Source organism: Notolabrus celidotus, chromosome 4, assembly GCF_009762535.1.
Source record: "Notolabrus celidotus isolate fNotCel1 chromosome 4, fNotCel1.pri, whole genome shotgun sequence".
NCBI classification, from domain to species: Eukaryota; Metazoa; Chordata; class Actinopteri; order Labriformes; family Labridae; genus Notolabrus; species Notolabrus celidotus.
In genome coordinates, this window is record NC_048275.1 from 11928197 (window position 1) to 11945664 (window position 17468).

The window sequence follows — 17468 nt, forward strand, 5'->3', positions numbered from 1 at the left end:
ACTAGCCAAGAAACCATAAATTCTGCCAGGGTATGTAAACTTATGAGCGCAACTGTACATAGTGTGTATAGATATATAGATGTGTAGATATTGAGACATTTAAAATTAAACTAAAAACATATTTATTCAGTCTGGCTTTTATGTAGGGTTTAACAATTTCATTTCCTGACTTTTACTATAATATTGATTTAAATGTTGCTTTATTATTTTAGTAATTTTAACTGTTATCTTATTCTATTTTATGTATTAATTCATTAATTTATTTAATTTTGATTTATCTACTCAGTTTTATTGATATTTTGGCCTTAGCTTTATTTTTCAACCCTTATCCTTACCCCCCCCCCCCCCCCCCCCCCCCCCCCACACACACACCTTTTTTTTTCTACTTATTTTAACTATTTGTATTTTTTATTTTATTTTAATTACACATATTTTTATTTTTGGTGTGCATTGGTCTCTATTTTATTTTATTTTATGTTGTTCCTATTTTTAATTTGTATAATTACTATTTTTCTCATTATTATTATTGTCCCCTAATATGTCTTGCCTTTGTTTTATTTCTGCTTCTGTCTTGTTTTTCAATCACTGTGAAGCACTTTGGGTTGCATTTGATTTGTGTGAAAGTTGCCATATAAATAAAACTTGATTGATTGATTGATTGATTGATTGATTGATTGATTGATTGATTGATTGATTGGTTGATATGTCTGTAATATTTGCCATATTTTATTTTATTCTATATTTATTTTTTTCTATTTTATTTTGTTCTATTCCATTCTATTTTTATTTTATTCTATTTTAATTAATTCTATTTCATTTTATCATTACTATTATTATTGTTATTATATTTTTTAACTATGTAAGTAAATTGTTGTGTTCCCCTGTCCCGTGTTGTAAACTGCTGTAACAAAAGAATTTCCCCCAATGGAGGATCAAATAAAGTATATCTTATCTTATATCTTAAAACTACAAAATACAGGATACCTAGAGGGAGATCGGGTTCACCATCTCGCGCATGCGCACTTGGTGTCTACATCGGCCGGCGCAGGGGACAACGGTAAGCAGTGTTGACAATGTTTTATTCAAAGACGTACTATGTTAGTTATCGCGTTTATTTAATGATAGCTCCAAGTGCTCAGGGAAATTACATGCAGGACAGTTGTGCTATCAGTGAATGCTCGATTGCATGTGTACAGTGTTAGTATTAGTGCCATCTGCTTCAGACCGCCTCAGGTCGGTCCTGGTCGGGCCTCAATCTCGATAACAAATCCTGCACGAGGCTAATCTGGCAACAAGGCTAACATGCTAATGCTGGTAGCTAGCTGCTGTATTTGCCTTACAATACCGCTCGTCATGTCGAGATTCACTATGGTAGAACATAAACAAGACACATTTTGATCATGTCAAAGCGAGGAATCACTTGAAGCTTTAATGTGCTGTTTTTAACGGTGGTATTGACAGAATACGAGACCTTAAATGCATGCTAACTTAGCTGCACTAGCCTCTGTCAGCTAGCGTTAGCAAGACTGTCAGCAGATGAACCTGTCGAGTCAGCAGTTCCTTTCTCATGGAGCTCTGCAGAAACAGAAATTGTTACATGATTAGACCCAACTTCCTATTTTTTAACATTGAATTGTACTAACATCTTTTATCAGCAATTTAAACCTCCAGAAACTGATTGTTACCCAGGTTTACGTGTCAGGTTCTGAATGTTTCTTTGTTGACTACCTAAATAGCCCTTTAAATAAAATATATTTCAAGCGTAAACACAATTTAAAGAATTAAGAAGGACTTTATTTGTAAAAGAGAACATCAAACTGCTGCGAGTTTGTCTTGCTCTTGTCGGCCCTGCCTTGTTTCTATATTATCAAATTGTATGACACAGGACTCATCATTGAATGTCTTTAGAGACATGGTGGCTGGAAATATTATATCTCAGTCTAAAGGTTGGCCCTTCTATCCCAGTTCCTGCAGTCACATGCAGAAGTGTCCTTTGTTATAGTGACCTCCATATCATCCAAAACAACCAAAACATATGTGTGTAAAATGTTGATATTTCTTCAAGAATCAATCAATCAAGAAGTCTTTATTGCCAAGTGAGCTTGCACACACAAGGAATTTGATGTGGTGAATGGAACACTGGTGCTAAACAACAAGACAGTAAGGACACAATAAGGACAATAAATATTTAAACCAAAAAACTAACCTTAAAAATGATAAATAAAAATACTATCTGTACAAAGAAAGGTGTTGAAGTACTTTTCAGACATAAAGAAATGAATTAACCTAAGGCAGAGTGCAAATTTTAGTGGATGAATATAATAATAAATAATAAAAATAAATATATATGTTATATACAGCTAAAACAGCCTGAGGTCAAGTGGACTTAAAGGAGCACCGATGCATAAATGGTTTTTTTTAAAGGAATTTGGAAAATATCAACATTTTAATTTTACGTTTTCCCAGTTGTCCCCTTAAATTAGGAAAAGTCATGAAATATTAAGCCAAAAAAATGATGTTAGTCATGAATTTAGAGATGTTAAACATTGAATGGGGCCCAATTGACTCCAAGGATAATAGGAGGGTTAAGCACCGGGTATCCGCGTTCCCTCAAATGACAGTCCTTAATGTTAGGTTAAGCTTTTGAGATACAACTATGGTAGCTTAAGTTTTGGTTTTCAGTATCCAGCTGGTCCGATGTAAAGATCATGTTAGACACTTCAATCAGTGACTTTCTCCTACATTTAACAGCTAAGGGATATCACACATGCGCCATAACTTTGCCTAAACACCATCTTTGACACTGTGTCATGTGACACTGTGTTGAACGTGGTTCCATTGTTAAAACTCTGCCAGCTTAAACATGGCTGTAAATGCACTCACAACCCCCCTCCAAAGACACAACGATGCAGTTTAGCTGCTTTAAATAAAAAGATGGTAATCTTGACCAGAGGTATGATGATACTTGTTTGTCAGTCGTAGGATAGTGTTATACCATCAGTCGTAGCATAGAGTTGTTTAGTTATTATGTTTTTCTTTGTGTATTCTAATTATCTCAATTTCTTTTTTTTGTTTTCTACTAGGTTGTCTTAAAATATACCTCTAACATGTGCATGTTTTTTACTTTCTTTTCTTTTCAGTGCCAAGCATCGGCCCTTTGAAGAGAGAGACTGCCCTTTTACCTGAGTTAGCCATGGCCCAGTTTGGGGGACAAAAGAATCCGCCATGGGCAACTCAATTTGCGACCACAGCTGTGTCCCAGCCAGGCCACTCGGGACAGTCTCTTGACCTCAACAGTTTGCACTGTGAGTAACGCAAACCAGAGGTTTTGGGCCGTTTTATTCACCAGTATAAGATGCACCATTTCAAATGTTCAACAGCTTTGTCTTTTAGTTAAATAAATTCTACCTTATCTTTTGTACTTTTAAATACTACCCCTGCCACTATGATTTCCCCCGTCTTATTCCACACTATGGATGTACTTTTGGTGTTTTCATGCATGTCTCTGAATCGGTTGCCTTATTTTGCCTCTCTGCAGCTCTTGGTGTGCAGCAGCCATCTCTTCTGGGTGCATCTCCTTCAGTTTATTCTCAGCAGTCAGCCCTGGCTGCAGTGTCTCTCAGCAACCAGTCTGCTGCAAACTATCAGCTGTCTCAGCAAACTGCTGCCTTGCAGCAGCAGGCTGCAGCTGCTGCTGCTGCAGCATTACAGCAGGTTAGTCACAGGGGATGTAGACCTTTAGAATTAATAGAATCACTGCTACCGTCCATGCTCACACCAATAACTTCATACATTTCTGTCTCTCCCATCTTGTTGTAATATATATAGTCTCAGATCAATACAGCCCTCCAGCAGTATCAGCAACAGCAACAGCAGCAGCAACAACAGCAACAACAACAACAGCAGCAGCAGCAGCAACCTCCCCAGCAACCCCCCCAACAGCAGCTGTACAATGTACCTCATCAGGTGAAGCCTTGGCTCATTTTGTCCTTTTTTGATTTTAGAAAATCCTTTCCCACTTTTAAAACTAATACTATTGTACTATTTTAATTTGAATTGATTTAAGCTTTGATTTGTCAGGTAATATCTCTCTGCACTATTTCAAGTCGAGATTCACTACTTTGGATCATTTTATCTATTTTAATCTTATGGGATTAGGATTATTTTATAGGATTTATAAATTGCAATACTTACTTTACAGTGTGTGTGTGTGTGTGTATGTAGAGTAATGCAACCCTGTTTCCACTGGAATAAGTCATGACTTCACACACAACTGTCGGCTTAAGAGAACTGTAATCTTTTATCAAGTCAAGAAATATTCACTCTTTTCTGTTTCCTTGTTTCTCACAGCTCCCACAGCCTCAACAGGCCCTGATTTCTCAGGTAAGTGCTAAGATATACATCTGTCATTATTTGGTTATGAGTTTTTACTGATCAGTATCAGAATCAGATTTATTTCGGATCAGATTCTGAACAGGTCTACAGGCGTGTTCATAGTCGCAGCTATATAGATCTTATTGTGTTTTTCTCTTCTGACCCTCAGCCTCCGGTTGCCTTGCCCACCAGCTTAAGCCTGTCTAACCCCCAGCAAACTGCTCAGATCACTGTATCCTACCCAACACCACGCTCAAGCCACCAACAGCAGACTCAGCCACAGAAGCAGCGAGTCTTCACTGGAGTCGTGAACAAGCTACATGACACATTTGGCTTTGTGGACGAGGATGTCTTCTTTCAGCTAAGGTAAAGGAAAGTGGAAACCTTGGAGGCTTTTAGAGTATCTGTTGTACAAATCAGTGTTATATTTTTGGGTATAGTTCTTTCACTGTGTGCGTAACATTGATGCGTCCTTCCTGTTGTGCCATTGCAACCTGGTCTCTGTCATTTCTCAGGCCATGGTTTTGCAGCCACAACAGACAGTTTCTGAGGATGTTGTAAATGTGAAAGTGGTCTGACCTGACATTTTTAGAGATGTCTTAATTTTGTCTCCTACTTTTCCAGTGCTGTGAAGGGGAAGACTCCTCAGGTGGGTGACAGAGTCCTGGTGGAAGCTGTGTACAACCCCAACATGCCCTTCAAGTGGAACGCCCAGCGCATCCAGACTTTACCTCAGCTAGCAAATCAGTCGGTGAGAACACTCCGAGGTTTCACTCAACTAGGGAAGGAGAGGATTTAGAAACTAGACTAACATCATAAACAGAATAATTAGTTTTTGTTTTGTTTTTAATTATTAGAATGTTTTTAAACTTGATCTTCTCTGATACCTTTCTGTATTTTGACTGTTGTGTTCTCAATCCCTCCTAGCATCAGCAGCCTCAGCCTTTACCTCAGGCTTCGCCACAGCTGGGCAGCCTTTACAGTGAGCCAGGGATGCAGCTGCGCTACTCAGACATGCACTCCTCTGTGGACAACAGACAAAATGTAACCCTCTAACTATTCCTCTTCTCGGCTTCTGTCTTAGACTGTTCTTTTGTTTCCTGGCTTCTTGCTCCTTTGATTCAGGGCAATCCTCTGTTCTTAACCTCAGATTTGATTTGTTTTCTTTGTAGTTTGCTGTTGTTGGACATAATCACTTCTTTGTGTGTTAATATGTGTTAATATTTAAACACTGCCTCTCTTTAATGTGTGGAACTTTGATAAGTCTCATTTCAAACTACTGCTTCATAATCATTTTTAATGAGCCTTTGTTGTGGATCACACTCGTTAAATATAATCTCATAAAGTATTCCAATTAATATAATCTCTTTTTGGTTAGAATACAAACTAATGAAGCTCAAACAGCTTTTTGTATTTCACAGGTGTTAATGCACTTTGAACTTATTCATTATTCAGAAGTAAATCTCTATGCAAGGGACTTGAGTTCAAATGACTGAGTTCATTTAAAAGCTGAAGGATACTTTTTCAACGTATTTATAGCAATGTCAGAAAGAGCGTGCAACTATCATTCTGCAAGCATGTAGAGCTGCTTGTGAACACTGTCTTCATTTCTAAATGGCAATGTTGCATTTTGGTACAGATAACCACTTCAGTCAGAGGACCAGATGCAATAGTGGCACCATCTTTTCGGTTCCAACTAGGGATGACCACAATAAATCGATTATCGATTAATTGATGTTAAGAAATTACTCGAAACACACATTTTTGTTATCAATTTTCCGTCACGTGGAACAAACATCATGTGGTCTCATATTACACTCAGCTATCAGGGAGGTGTTTTAAGTTTCAAGCATGTGTGGATGTGAATCAGCTGTTAAAGGTGTTGTGCACAGCGGAGATGCCCTGCTGGCGGCTGCGGCTGCGCGTCAGGTCTCCCCGTGCGCTTTTTTAAAAGAGGATCAATACAAAACTGCTGCCAACAACGACACAGACAGGAAGGTTCACAACTATAAACAGGACATTTCCCACCTTTGGATACGAAGGCAACAGAAAGGTGGGAAATTCAGGTACACTATGTTTGCAGATCAGCAACATCAGAGCCGTCTGAGCTTTTCTGCCGCTATACTGATTATGACTCAGTTGCGCTCTCGGCTGACACCTGATCAAATACACGTTTATTTTTCTCAATAAGAACGAGTAGACAGAAAACTGGACAATGGGAGTCTGAAGTAATTTTCTGTTAGTAGTCTCAGCCTTCACTGTATAAGATTATGTCCGCGGAGAATATTTATAGAGTCTGATCGTTGATAATCTGCGTGTCAAACATAAACCCGTATTCAATCCTTTCAGTGATATGTATTTTGTTGCTGTAGAAAATATTATTTAGGGGGAAAACAACGTATTTGGCATTGTTTTTGACGTAAGAATAATACATTTTTTTTTATCAATTAATCGATAATTGATCGTTAACATTTCCAAAAATCGATCACGGAAAATACTTAAAATGTACATCCCTAGTTCCAACCATGTCCAACTTGTTCTAAAGGAGACTTAATGCAGTTTATAAGGAGTCATGAATGTTACCACATGTAGAATTTGATAGATAATCAGACCTGGTCATGCTGTCTCGTGTTCTTACTACAGACCTTACAAGGCAAAAAATGTGAAGTGCTACTTCAGCGTGAATTCATGCACCAAATAATACTGAACTACATCAGACCAGTGCGTTTGTTTTTCTCTATCAAGGCACCTCTTTTGAGCCTGTTATCATTTGTTACATTCAACAGAATCCAACACTTTTCAGAACTTTCTGTTTTCAGGCAGTGACTGATAAGTTGTTAAGTTAATCTTGTTTGATGCACAGTCATAACCGAATAGTCTCAAAGGTCTGTCTCTGAAAATAAATCCTTGTTGTTTTTTTTTAATTTTCTTTAGAGCCAACAACAACCTCCCAACATGATGAAGGCAGCCCCCAACATGATGCAGTCACTACCTCCCCCAAACGCATTCAGTGTCCAGAGCCAGGCTCCACCTCCATCTCTCCTGCAGGCCCAGCTTTCTGCTGCGTCTCTGGCCCCTCTCCTCCAAAACCCTCCCCAGCCTCTGCTACCACAGCCTCCACCCAAAGGTAAAATGCTCGACAATGACATTGCATTTATCTAATTTTGGATAGAAGCTCAGATACAGGGAGTGCCAACCACCACTCTGCAAGTATTTGGCGCAATATTGGCAAGAAAATCAACAAGCTTTGTGTTTTTTCCTGTGTCTATAGATGTGTTCACCAGCGGTCTCCTTCAGCCGCCAGTAAGAATGATGCCTCAGCCACAGCCAGTCCGACGAATTGAGCCTCCACCTCGCTTCCCCAGTCGCAACGATAGAGGCCCTGAGCTCATACTGAGGTCTAAAGAGGAACGCAGGTGAGACGGTGAAAGAAATCACCTGAGAAGTCCGACATGTACTCAAATATGCATAATTAATTTGTTTTCATTTTGATTTCAGCAGAGACAGAGATCGTGAACGTAGACGGTCACGAGAACGCTCCCCTACACGGAAACGTTCCAGAGAACGTTCTCCCAGACGTGAGCGCTCACCTCGGCGGCCCCGCAGAGTCGTACCTCGCTACACTGTCCAGTTTTCTAAGTTTAGCCTAGATGGGTGAGAACAATCTTTGACATATCACCTCAGTGTTGTGCTGCATGTTAACTCTTTAGTGGTCAGACAGTATGTGTTGTTGAAGTATTAATCGTCTGTGTGGGTCCTTCAGCTCCAGCTGTGACATGATGGAGCTGAGAAGGCGCTATCAGAGCCTCTACATTCCCAGTGACTTCTTCGATGCAGTCTTCACGTGGGTGGATGCCTTTCCCATGACACGACCCTTCCAGTTTAGTAACGCCTGTAACTTCCACATCCTGCACAAAGAAGTGGATCCTCTAGTGAAGAATACAGCTGTGCTGGACCCTCCTGATGCCAACCACACCTACAGTGCTAAGGTACCAATGTCACTGATACATACATTGCATTCAGGTTCTGTATGAGGACAGGACAGTGGATAGAGGAGGAAACAGGGGTAATGACATGCAGGAAAGGAAATGGAACCCAGGCTGCTGGCTATATGGACACAAGACTTAACCATTAGGCTAATCCTGCACCTATATTACTTTTTTAAAGTCATGTAGCAATTACCTTTTAGGTCTTGGTTGTTTTAATATATATCTAAACAGCTGAAGGTGTTAATTCACATTTCATTTAGGAGTAATTAGCCAAGCTAATGTTTGTAGTTCGTTGCATACAGCCCTTCCTGATGAGCTGTGTGCACAAAAGATAAGATAAGATACTCCTTTATTCATCCCACAACAGGAAAAAGGAGTTACAGCAGCAAACAAGTAGGTGTACAGTACAAGAATTCCAACAAGAATATATATAGAAAAATAAATGTTCACCAGAGACGACAGCTTGGCCATAATTCTCCTGTCAGCCACCACCTCCACAGGGTCCAGGACTGAGCTGGCCTTCTTCACCAGTTAGTTCAGTCTTGCTCTGCTGTATCCTGTCCGCCCACAGCAGGTGAAATCTTTCCAATGTGGCGTTCGTGTCTGGTGTTAGCTCTGTTAGCATGATGCTACTCTGCCAATATTCCCTCCGGTGCTGGGTTAGCTCGTCCACCTTATCGTAGATAGATCTTACATTCCCCATAATGGTGGGTGAAAGAACAGGTTGATGTCGTCTTTTCTTAGCTTGCAACTCAGTACCAGCACGTCATCCTTGCTTCCTTCTCCTCAGCTCGCAGGGAACATCATCTCAGAAACATTTGAAACATGAAACATCCCACTGGGTCATTTTTTCTGGTTTTATTTATCTTTGTTTTGGAGTAGATAAAAGTGATACAGCCATGACAAATGCAGTTGATGATGATTTAAAGGATCTGTCTGTGCATGTTACAGGTGATGTTACTGGCTAACCCCAGTATAGAGGAGCTTTATCACAAGTCCTGTGCTCTGGCAGAGGACGCCCAAGAACTCAAAGATTCCTTCCAGCACCCTGCTAGACTCATTAAGGTACAGCACAAACCTTCTCTGTGTACGTTCCTTGCATGTTAGCTGACAATGATGTCATGATCCTATTCCATTGCCGAGTGCACACAATGTGGATATGTCCTATCTGAGGTTGGCTGTCCTCTGTGACGCCTCAGACATAGGACTATGTGGACATGCTGCTGACCTCTTTGTCTCTCTCTTTCTCTGTCTCTGCCCTCCTTTTTTGCTCTTTCCACACTCCACACCCATTATCCACACCGTCACCCCTCCATTCCATCTAACCTGTTCTACTCTTTGTGTCAATCTGTCTTTCTCCTTTAGTTTTTGGTGGGAATGAGAGGTAAAGATGAGGCCATGGCCATCGGTGGCCACTGGTCTCCCTCTCTGGATGGAGCCGAGCCAGAAAAGGATCCCTCTGTCCTTATAAAGACAGCCATACGCTGTTGCAAGGCACTCACAGGCATAGACCTTAGTCTGTGCACTCAGTGGTAAGAGCTCTCCTCTCATCAGTTTGAAGTCTTCTAATAGACTAACTTTTTAAAGCTGTTAACTCTGCTGGTACTAAAATCTCAAATCCAGTAACTAAGATATGCTGCTTACTACTTTTATACTAAATCCCATCCTGGATATGTGGAGTGACATTTTTTGTTTCCTTTTTGTAGTAATGGGAACTGTGTCATGATTTGCTACATATGATTTATTTTATTGTTTACTGTGTTTCTTTGGCCTTTTATGTGTTGTCGTTTTGGCTCTCTCTTTCTGTCAGTCTCTCTTTAATACAAACATGCATATTTCATTGTGATAAAAAAATCAAACGCATGGACTGTGGCTGGAAGCAGAAGCCTGGAGCAGAGGACATTACCAATACTTTGTTTCTATTCTTTTAATTTTTCTGTTTTTCGATTGACTCTGTTAAATATCTTACATATTTAACCGGCTTTTACTGTCCTGTCGATTCTGTGTCTTTTTGCACAACCCTAACGTAGTGCATTAAGTGTATCCTAGGTCAAGTGCAGAACACTCATCCACAATTGGCTGAAGCTATAATGGGGATGAATTTGGGGGTGGTGGGGGGGGTTGTTATTTTATGTGATTGTCTGTCAACTTTTTCAAAATGGCTGCCGTAACCTGTGACAACAGTTGGAGAGCTGCAGACTGGGTCCATTTGTCTTTGCTGTGTGTTGTGTGGGAGAAGGGTCACTGTAATGACGTGTAAAGTCATACAGTGACCTCTTGGGAGGGAGTAGTTGTAGAAGGCTCGCCCTAGCAAGGCTTGCCTTTGATACTGTGCCCTGACCAGAATGTTTCTTTCCAATGCACCTTCTTCCTTTGCGACAGGTATCGTTTTGCAGAGATTCGCTATCATCGGCCGGAGGAGACACACAAGGGGCGGACAGTCCCTGCTCATGTGGAGACAGTGGTTTTGTTTCTTCCGGATGTTTGGCATTGTCTTCCTACCCGCTCAGAGTGGGAGGTGCTGTCACGGCGACTACGGGAGCAGCTGGCTGAGAAGCTGTCGGCCGAGCGAAAGGAGGCGGATGGAGAACAGGCACTGAACCGCTAATCCCTCTCTTCTCATTTCCGCTTCTCACAGGAAGGCACAGGAATTACAAAAACTTAACAAAGTCCAGACACACATCAGACACAAAGCACACCTCACCACTCACGCAGGCAGACGCCAACACAGGCAGACGCCAACACAGGCAGATTATTTTCCCACCAAACCTCACCTAGGCTTCTTCTGTTGACACCTCCACCTGTCCCCTCCTCCTTTCCTCCCAACTCCTCCATTCCTCCATCAGCACATTCACCTTCCCTCACATTCAGCAGACACACACAGGGGAAGCAGTGAGAATAGGTTGTGTTGTGTAGGTCCTGATCGTATCTGATAAAGCAGCTTCCAGCTTCTCAAACGCCTCATAATTGGGTGACTGTCTGGGGATAATAATTCATTTTAATCCTGGCACTTCTTCCTGCATTATCATAAACAATACTGGCTTAACACGCTTCTAATTTTGGGTGCTTGCAAATTGGTTCAATAACTATCTTTTTGTGTTTTTTGCCAGAGGTGATTCATCTTTGCTGGAATCTGTGGATTCAGTTGCGTGTAAACAATGTGTGTGTGTTGTAGAAATGTGTTCTTTCTTTAATTTAAAATCGATTTGATATCATCTTACTTGAAAAAGAAAACCTCCCCCTACTCCTGTTTCTTGTCTGTTCTTGTTGTTGGATTCTACTTTTCATTTGGACTTTATGTAGAACTTGGTTTTTCCAGGGCAGTTGGTTGGACAGAAGGACAGATGGCTTCTATCTGACTTAGGTGTATTAAAACCATAAGTGGTTATACCCAATACCCCAGTCATAGACCATACTAGGGCCACCCAACCCACTCTCTTTGGAGACCAGCCTCAGTTCACCTGATGCATCCAACACTTTTGACACACCTCTCATTGATTTTTACCTTTTTTTGTGTTCCACAGATTGATTGATTGGCAGCTGGGGGGCATTTCTGTTGGTTTTTATAAGAGCTAGAGAGCTTCCCTGTGTATGCTTCAGTAGCAGTGGACTTAAACACAGTCGAGAGCTCACTAGGACCAGACAAAGAAAGACAGATGTGACCTTGCCTCATGCACGGATCAACTTTTAAGCTCACTCGGGCCAAGATTTTTGTTCTGACTGTTTTCTATCCCACCTCTTCTCTCTCTCTCTGCCTGTCTCTGTCGCAATGATTTCCTGTTAAGGAGGAAGAGGAGAAAGATGACGATGAATCGAAGGACGTCAGCACTCCCACTCACTGGGCTAAACTTGACCCGAAATCAATGAAGGTAAGGATTCAGAAGTGTGCTTCATCAATGATAGAGACAAGGAAGGACTAAACGGACAAAGCCAGTTACACTAAAATATTAGTCTTGGTCTGCGTTCACAGAATAGTTTTATTCAATCACCTAGTCAGAACCTGTCTTCTTTCTTTCCTAAAGTCAAATATGCATGTCCAACATCTCTGTCTGCCCCTCTGTAGGTAAATGACCTGCGCAAAGAGCTTGATTGTCGCTCTCTAAGCTCTAAGGGGTTAAAATCCCAGCTGATCGCTCGCCTTACCAAGCAGCTGAAGGTGGAGGAGCAGGTGGAGGAGTCCAAGGAGCCCGAGAAGCCAGAGATCAAAGTTGCTGAAGAGGAGGAACCATCTCGTGTAGAAGAAGACAGAGAGGTAAAGGGAATCCCATTCAATACTTTGAGAGAGCTCAGCTGTTGAAGTGAAAAGGCTTGCTTCTGAAAAGGTAAAATATTACTCTCAGTTCTTATGTGATATCCTTTCTCTGTCAGGAAGAGGAAAAGAAAAGACAGGAGGAGCTTGAGCGCCAGAGGAGGGAAAGGCGCTACATCCTCCCTGACGAGCCCACCATCATTGTTCATCCCAACTGGGCTGCCAAAAACGGCAAATTTGACTGCAGTGTTATGTCCTTGAGTGTGCTGCTGGACTACAGGCTGGAAGACAACAAGGAGCATTCATTTGAGGTGAGACCAACATGTCGCAGCTTGTGTTGTGTGCTGCATTATAAAGGAGATGGAAGAAAGCTACACATGCACTACAGTGTTGTTTTATAACCGACTAAATCTGATTCCCCTTCTCTGTGCAGGTGTCTCTATTTGCTGAGCTGTTCAACGAGATGCTCCAGAGAGACTTTGGCTACCGTATATACAAAGCTTTTGCTGCGTATCCTTCCAAAGACGACAAGAAGGAAAAGGAGAAGAAAGCCAAAAAGGAAGCCGAAAAGAAGGAAGCTGAAAAGCGTGAAATAAAGAAGGAAAAAGAAGAAGAGAATGAAGAACCAGCTGGGAAGAAGACCAAAGAGGATGAGGATGAAAAGAGAAAGGCAAGCCTCTCAAAGCTAGGTGAACTTTTTAATCATTCATTCAAAAGCAGTTGTGTTCATTTTTTTTGTTCTTCTCATCAGAACGATGACAAGACTTTGAAAAAAGAGGTGTCTCGAGATGAAGAGGAGAACGAAGACGAAGGCAGCACAGCAAACGCTGAAGAGTACGACCCGATGGAGGCAGAAGATGCAGAGGATGACGAGGATGAGGGTACTGACCTTTCTCTCTTTCTCTCAACTCACACTCCCTCTTAATGATTTGGTCAAGGATGAGGAATCATGCACCACGCTGAATCTGTGATGGATAACATTTCCAACGTTTCTGAGACCTTTCTCTTTTGAATTATTTACATTTGTAAGCCAACTGATCTTCACAGTTCAAAGTCACAATAATCAAAGATGTTTTTACTGTTGTTAAATCTTTTTTCTCTTTCAAACATGTTTTTCAGACAAGGATGATGAAGACTCCAACGACCGAGATCGGAAAGACCGCAAGGATGACCGCAAGTCATCAAAAGAGAGGTCCTCTAAAGACAAGGTTGGCTGCTTATCCTTATAGACATATTATTTAGACAATAACATAATCTGAACATGCTCTTAACATTAATGTTGTTGTTATTGATGATCTAGGAGAAGAAGCAGATGGTCACATACAACAGGGAGCTGCTGATGGCGTTTGTGTACTTTGACCAGAGCCACTGTGGCTACCTGATGGAGAGAGACCTGGAGGAGATCTTGTACACACTGGGACTCCACCTCTCTCGTGCTCAGGTGAACACATACACACCTTATCATGTCTGTGATTAGTTTCTGGAACTCTGCATCCTGTCGTTCACTTTGCCCTCTGATGCTTATCAAGATGAAGTGACATGCTAATGACATCTCCAATAACTAATGTTTCCAGATCAAGAAGCTGCTGAATAAACCTGTGATCAGAGAGTCTTGTCACTACCGTAAACTGACAGACCGGGGGAAAGATGAACCCATTCCTACCTTTAATGAAGCCCAGATAGAAATGCTCACAGGTGAGCTCATACGAGTGTGAAGTTGATCAGTGTTTTTATTCAGTTTACTGAACACATTTTGAAATTATAATGTCCCTGAAGGTGTCTTAATGAAGGTTTGTCTTTTTCCTTCAGGTAACCGCAGTCTACTTCCTGCTCAAAAAACCCGTACAAAGTTAGAGACCAGTGAGTCCAGTAATCTGATCGTGTATAACGGAGCCTTGGTGGACATCGGCAGCATGCTGCAGAAACTAGAGAAGAGTGAAAAAGCACGAGAGGAGATCGAACAGAAGCTTATGGTGCAGGATGCCAAAATGGGTATGATTGCATTCTTACTATGATTGTTTAATATCATGGGTTGCAGGCTACACTCTGTGTCAGTAGTCCATCTGGACAATGATCTGGCTCAATTTGAGCTTTTGCTACAGAAGTTTCAGTCTCAGTTCATTCAGACTCCTTCTTTTTGTGGTTTCTGTTGACACATGGACTGGCACAATGCTACCGGCTTGTTACAGCTAATAAAACTTGTGACTTTAAGTAGATGCTCTATATTTAACATCACATGAACTTTGCTTCTTGAAGCTTTCCCCACTTACTTGATGCTTGACCACATCCTGGCTTTACTGCAGTCTTTAATCTATCTTTGCATTGTATTTTATTCCAGAGGAAGATGCAAAGGCTAAAGCACAGTTAGAACAAGCCAACAAGTCCTTGTCCAGGGAGCTCCAAGATGTGAAAAGCAGTCTGAGCCAAACTGAGGACACCCTGAAGAATGTGGAGGACCAGAAGACAACCTACCACGACCACCTCAGCAGAACATCCAACACCTTGATGTCCACCGTCAAAGGGCTAATGGCATTGCTGAAAAAGGTGCACCATTTTTATAATGCAAAACAACCCTTGATTGATTTCTTTTTTCCGCTATGTATCAGAAATCCGCTCACAAACCCTTTTTTTAAAATGGAACTCAGATGACCTCATCTCTCTGTTTGATGTGATGCTATTTTGGGCTTTAGACTGAGGTCACTTACTTTAATTTTACACACAACTTCATTTGGACACAAAAAGGGAACACACTGAAAAAAGCAGTGTGCTCACATGACATTTGAGAAGGGGAGTAAATATGAAAGTGAGAAAAGGGAGTTTTCTTTTTCTCAGAACTTGAACCCACACAGTGCTTCTAATAGTGAAAGAAGCAGCACATGGGTCACAACTGTACTTTCAACTATTCCGCCTTCATCCTCCTATAAAGACCATGATTGCAGTGTACCTGTGCCTACATCATTACATTGATGTTAGAGGAGTTTCTTTCGCCTGATTCATCTTGTACTTCTGCAGTCTAATATGACAATGCAGACTTTTGCCAAGTTAGTTATCTCAAAGAACAGAAACCAGGTCTGCTGTAGTAAACCAGCAGCCAGGTCTTTTATGACCATGTGGTTGTAGGTGGAGGAAGTATGGACCCTTGGAAGGCTCTTAGCCTCTAAACTCAGTGGCACAGTGACATCTAGTGACTCAAAGAGGTCAAAGCAGCCTTTCAAGCGTGGAGCACAAGCACTACATGTACACATTTTTTGGTCTCATATGTGAACAATGGAAGTCAAAGAAGCAGGCTTTTTATTGCTGCATCACTTGTACATATTACAGTTATTTTAATCTTATTATAAAACTACTTGATAACAGGTGGAAATACTCTCTGAGTCATGGTTCTGTCTGTCTCATTAAAGAGCTTTGTTAACTGTTTATCTTTCTCTTCAGGATCAGGATGTTGACGAGTCCGGTGAAGAGGACATTCGGACATCTCAGACAAACGGCGCTGATGAATGAGTGACACATGTTATAAATGAAGCTAATCTCTAACAGTGATTATCTTAAATTGTAAATATTCACTAAAAAGCGTTTGGCTTTGTTTTATTTGGACCTGATGTTTCCTAGGTACATGTTTAAATTAAAAATGAATAAGTTCCCATGTGTTCATTTGACTTCAGGCTCTGTGTACAACAGTTGTTTTGTTTGTTTTTTTCATTTTTTGAGGAATTAATTTTCTTACATAGGAGAGTTTTAACTATGACAAAGCTTTGAGATGCTTATTTTCATAGTTTTGAGTGAGTTATATTCAGTTGCTCACTTTTTTTTTTTTTTTTTTGCTGATGTATTAGCTAATTCATGGCCAAAAAAACGCCTCAATGTAGATCTAAAGCCAGTATTTTTGAGTTTAACTTTGTTTGAGATTTTAGTTTTCTAATGAGCAATAATGATGCTATTTATGTGCAAGAGAATGCATTCAGAACTATATTTAAAAGAAACTAATTTTGGATTGAAAAGGGTTGGAAGGGGTTTGATGTTCAGAAATAATTTCGTGCAAATCGTCCTAATCTGCAGTTTAAACAGCAGATTGGTTGATTAATAAACACATTGAGTTTGTAGATCTGTTTTTGCTGATTCGCCTGGTTCCCGCTGTTTTCTTTTCTTTTTGTTTTTTTGATTTTTTTCATATGGCTATGCATGGATCCTGCCTCTCTTGGACCTTTACGCTGTCTGCATCTCCTGACTGTATCCACCGACAGCTGCACCACCATTTACAGTTTGTACGTTTACTGTGACAAGCAGCCGTCTAGTTTTCTGACAAAGAAAACCACACATGAACCAAAAGATAAGCTCAATGAATGTGTGATCTGCAGAAGGAATCCGTGCTGCAAAACAATGAACATTTTGAAATCCATCTCTATACTGTTCGCAGTGGTTTGGGTTGTTTTAGACAAGAGGCACAAATACATTCAAATGTGCTCTAAAGCAGGCAGTTTTATTTTTCTATTGGAAATGTACTCTATGGATGTCTTGTGCAAGAGTAAAGTGGTCCATTTTAACACTATCCAGTAGTGTCGTCTTTTCTTACCCCACCTGGTCAAAGTTCTCATTTAAAGGGCCAATTTGTCATTTAAAAAAACAACTTTGTTGCATAGTAACAGTGAAGAAAGCTTCAAGAATGCTGGGGGGCCTTAAAGAGATGGTAGCTGAAAGCATTTCAGACGGGCTGAAATTAGGGATTTCAAAGACGCCAACCTCAGATAAGTAAATCAAGTTTCAAGCTGTAAATCATGTGAAGCTATGAATAGGATAATGTATAGCCTAGAATGTTAGCATAAGACCTGTCATGTTAGTTAATTATCTGTATTCAGAAA

General features: G+C 40.8%; 1 protein-coding gene and 1 long non-coding RNA gene across 3 annotated transcripts; one reads left to right on the forward strand and one right to left on the reverse strand.

The window, feature by feature from the left end:
* Positions 1-990: 990 nt before the first annotated feature.
* ccar1 (cell division cycle and apoptosis regulator 1) lies at positions 991-17158 on the forward strand. 2 transcript variants are annotated; one of them, XM_034681918.1, is made up of 26 exons: positions 991-1057; positions 3141-3305; positions 3539-3714; positions 3829-3966; positions 4351-4383; positions 4544-4740; positions 4999-5125; positions 5302-5418; positions 7309-7501; positions 7646-7790; positions 7873-8028; positions 8138-8363; positions 9315-9428; positions 9729-9895; positions 10746-10956; positions 12149-12232; positions 12427-12615; positions 12732-12923; positions 13046-13282; positions 13364-13493; positions 13732-13820; positions 13913-14053; positions 14187-14307; positions 14422-14604; positions 14951-15156; positions 16045-17158. In XM_034681918.1, the coding sequence occupies exons 2-26, from the start codon at positions 3194-3196 to the stop codon at positions 16111-16113; spliced, it is 3753 nt and encodes a 1250-aa protein (XP_034537809.1). In that variant the 5' UTR covers positions 991-1057; positions 3141-3193; the 3' UTR covers positions 16114-17158. The 2 variants fall into 2 exon arrangements, with proteins under 2 accessions (XP_034537809.1, XP_034537810.1); XM_034681919.1 differs by having other exon boundaries at positions 7876-8028.
* Positions 1393-1732, reverse strand: LOC117811567. Its single transcript, XR_004631026.1, has 2 exons — positions 1686-1732; positions 1393-1575 (listed from the first exon to the last, which is right to left on the reverse strand). It is a non-coding gene; the product is annotated as an uncharacterized LOC117811567 (long non-coding RNA).
* Positions 17159-17468: the final 310 nt, after the last annotated feature.

Bases quoted from the DNA above. Each gene is read 5' to 3' on its own strand.
- ccar1 (XM_034681918.1), top strand. From the start codon at position 3,194: ATGGCCCAGTTTGGGGGACAAAAGAATCCGCCATGGGCAACTCAATTT. The intron at 5,419-7,308 runs GTAACCCTCTAA...AATTTTCTTTAG, and splicing joins CTGTGGACAACAGACAAAAT to AGCCAACAACAACCTCCCAA. The intron at 7,502-7,645 runs GTAAAATGCTCG...CTGTGTCTATAG, and splicing joins ACCACAGCCTCCACCCAAAG to ATGTGTTCACCAGCGGTCTC.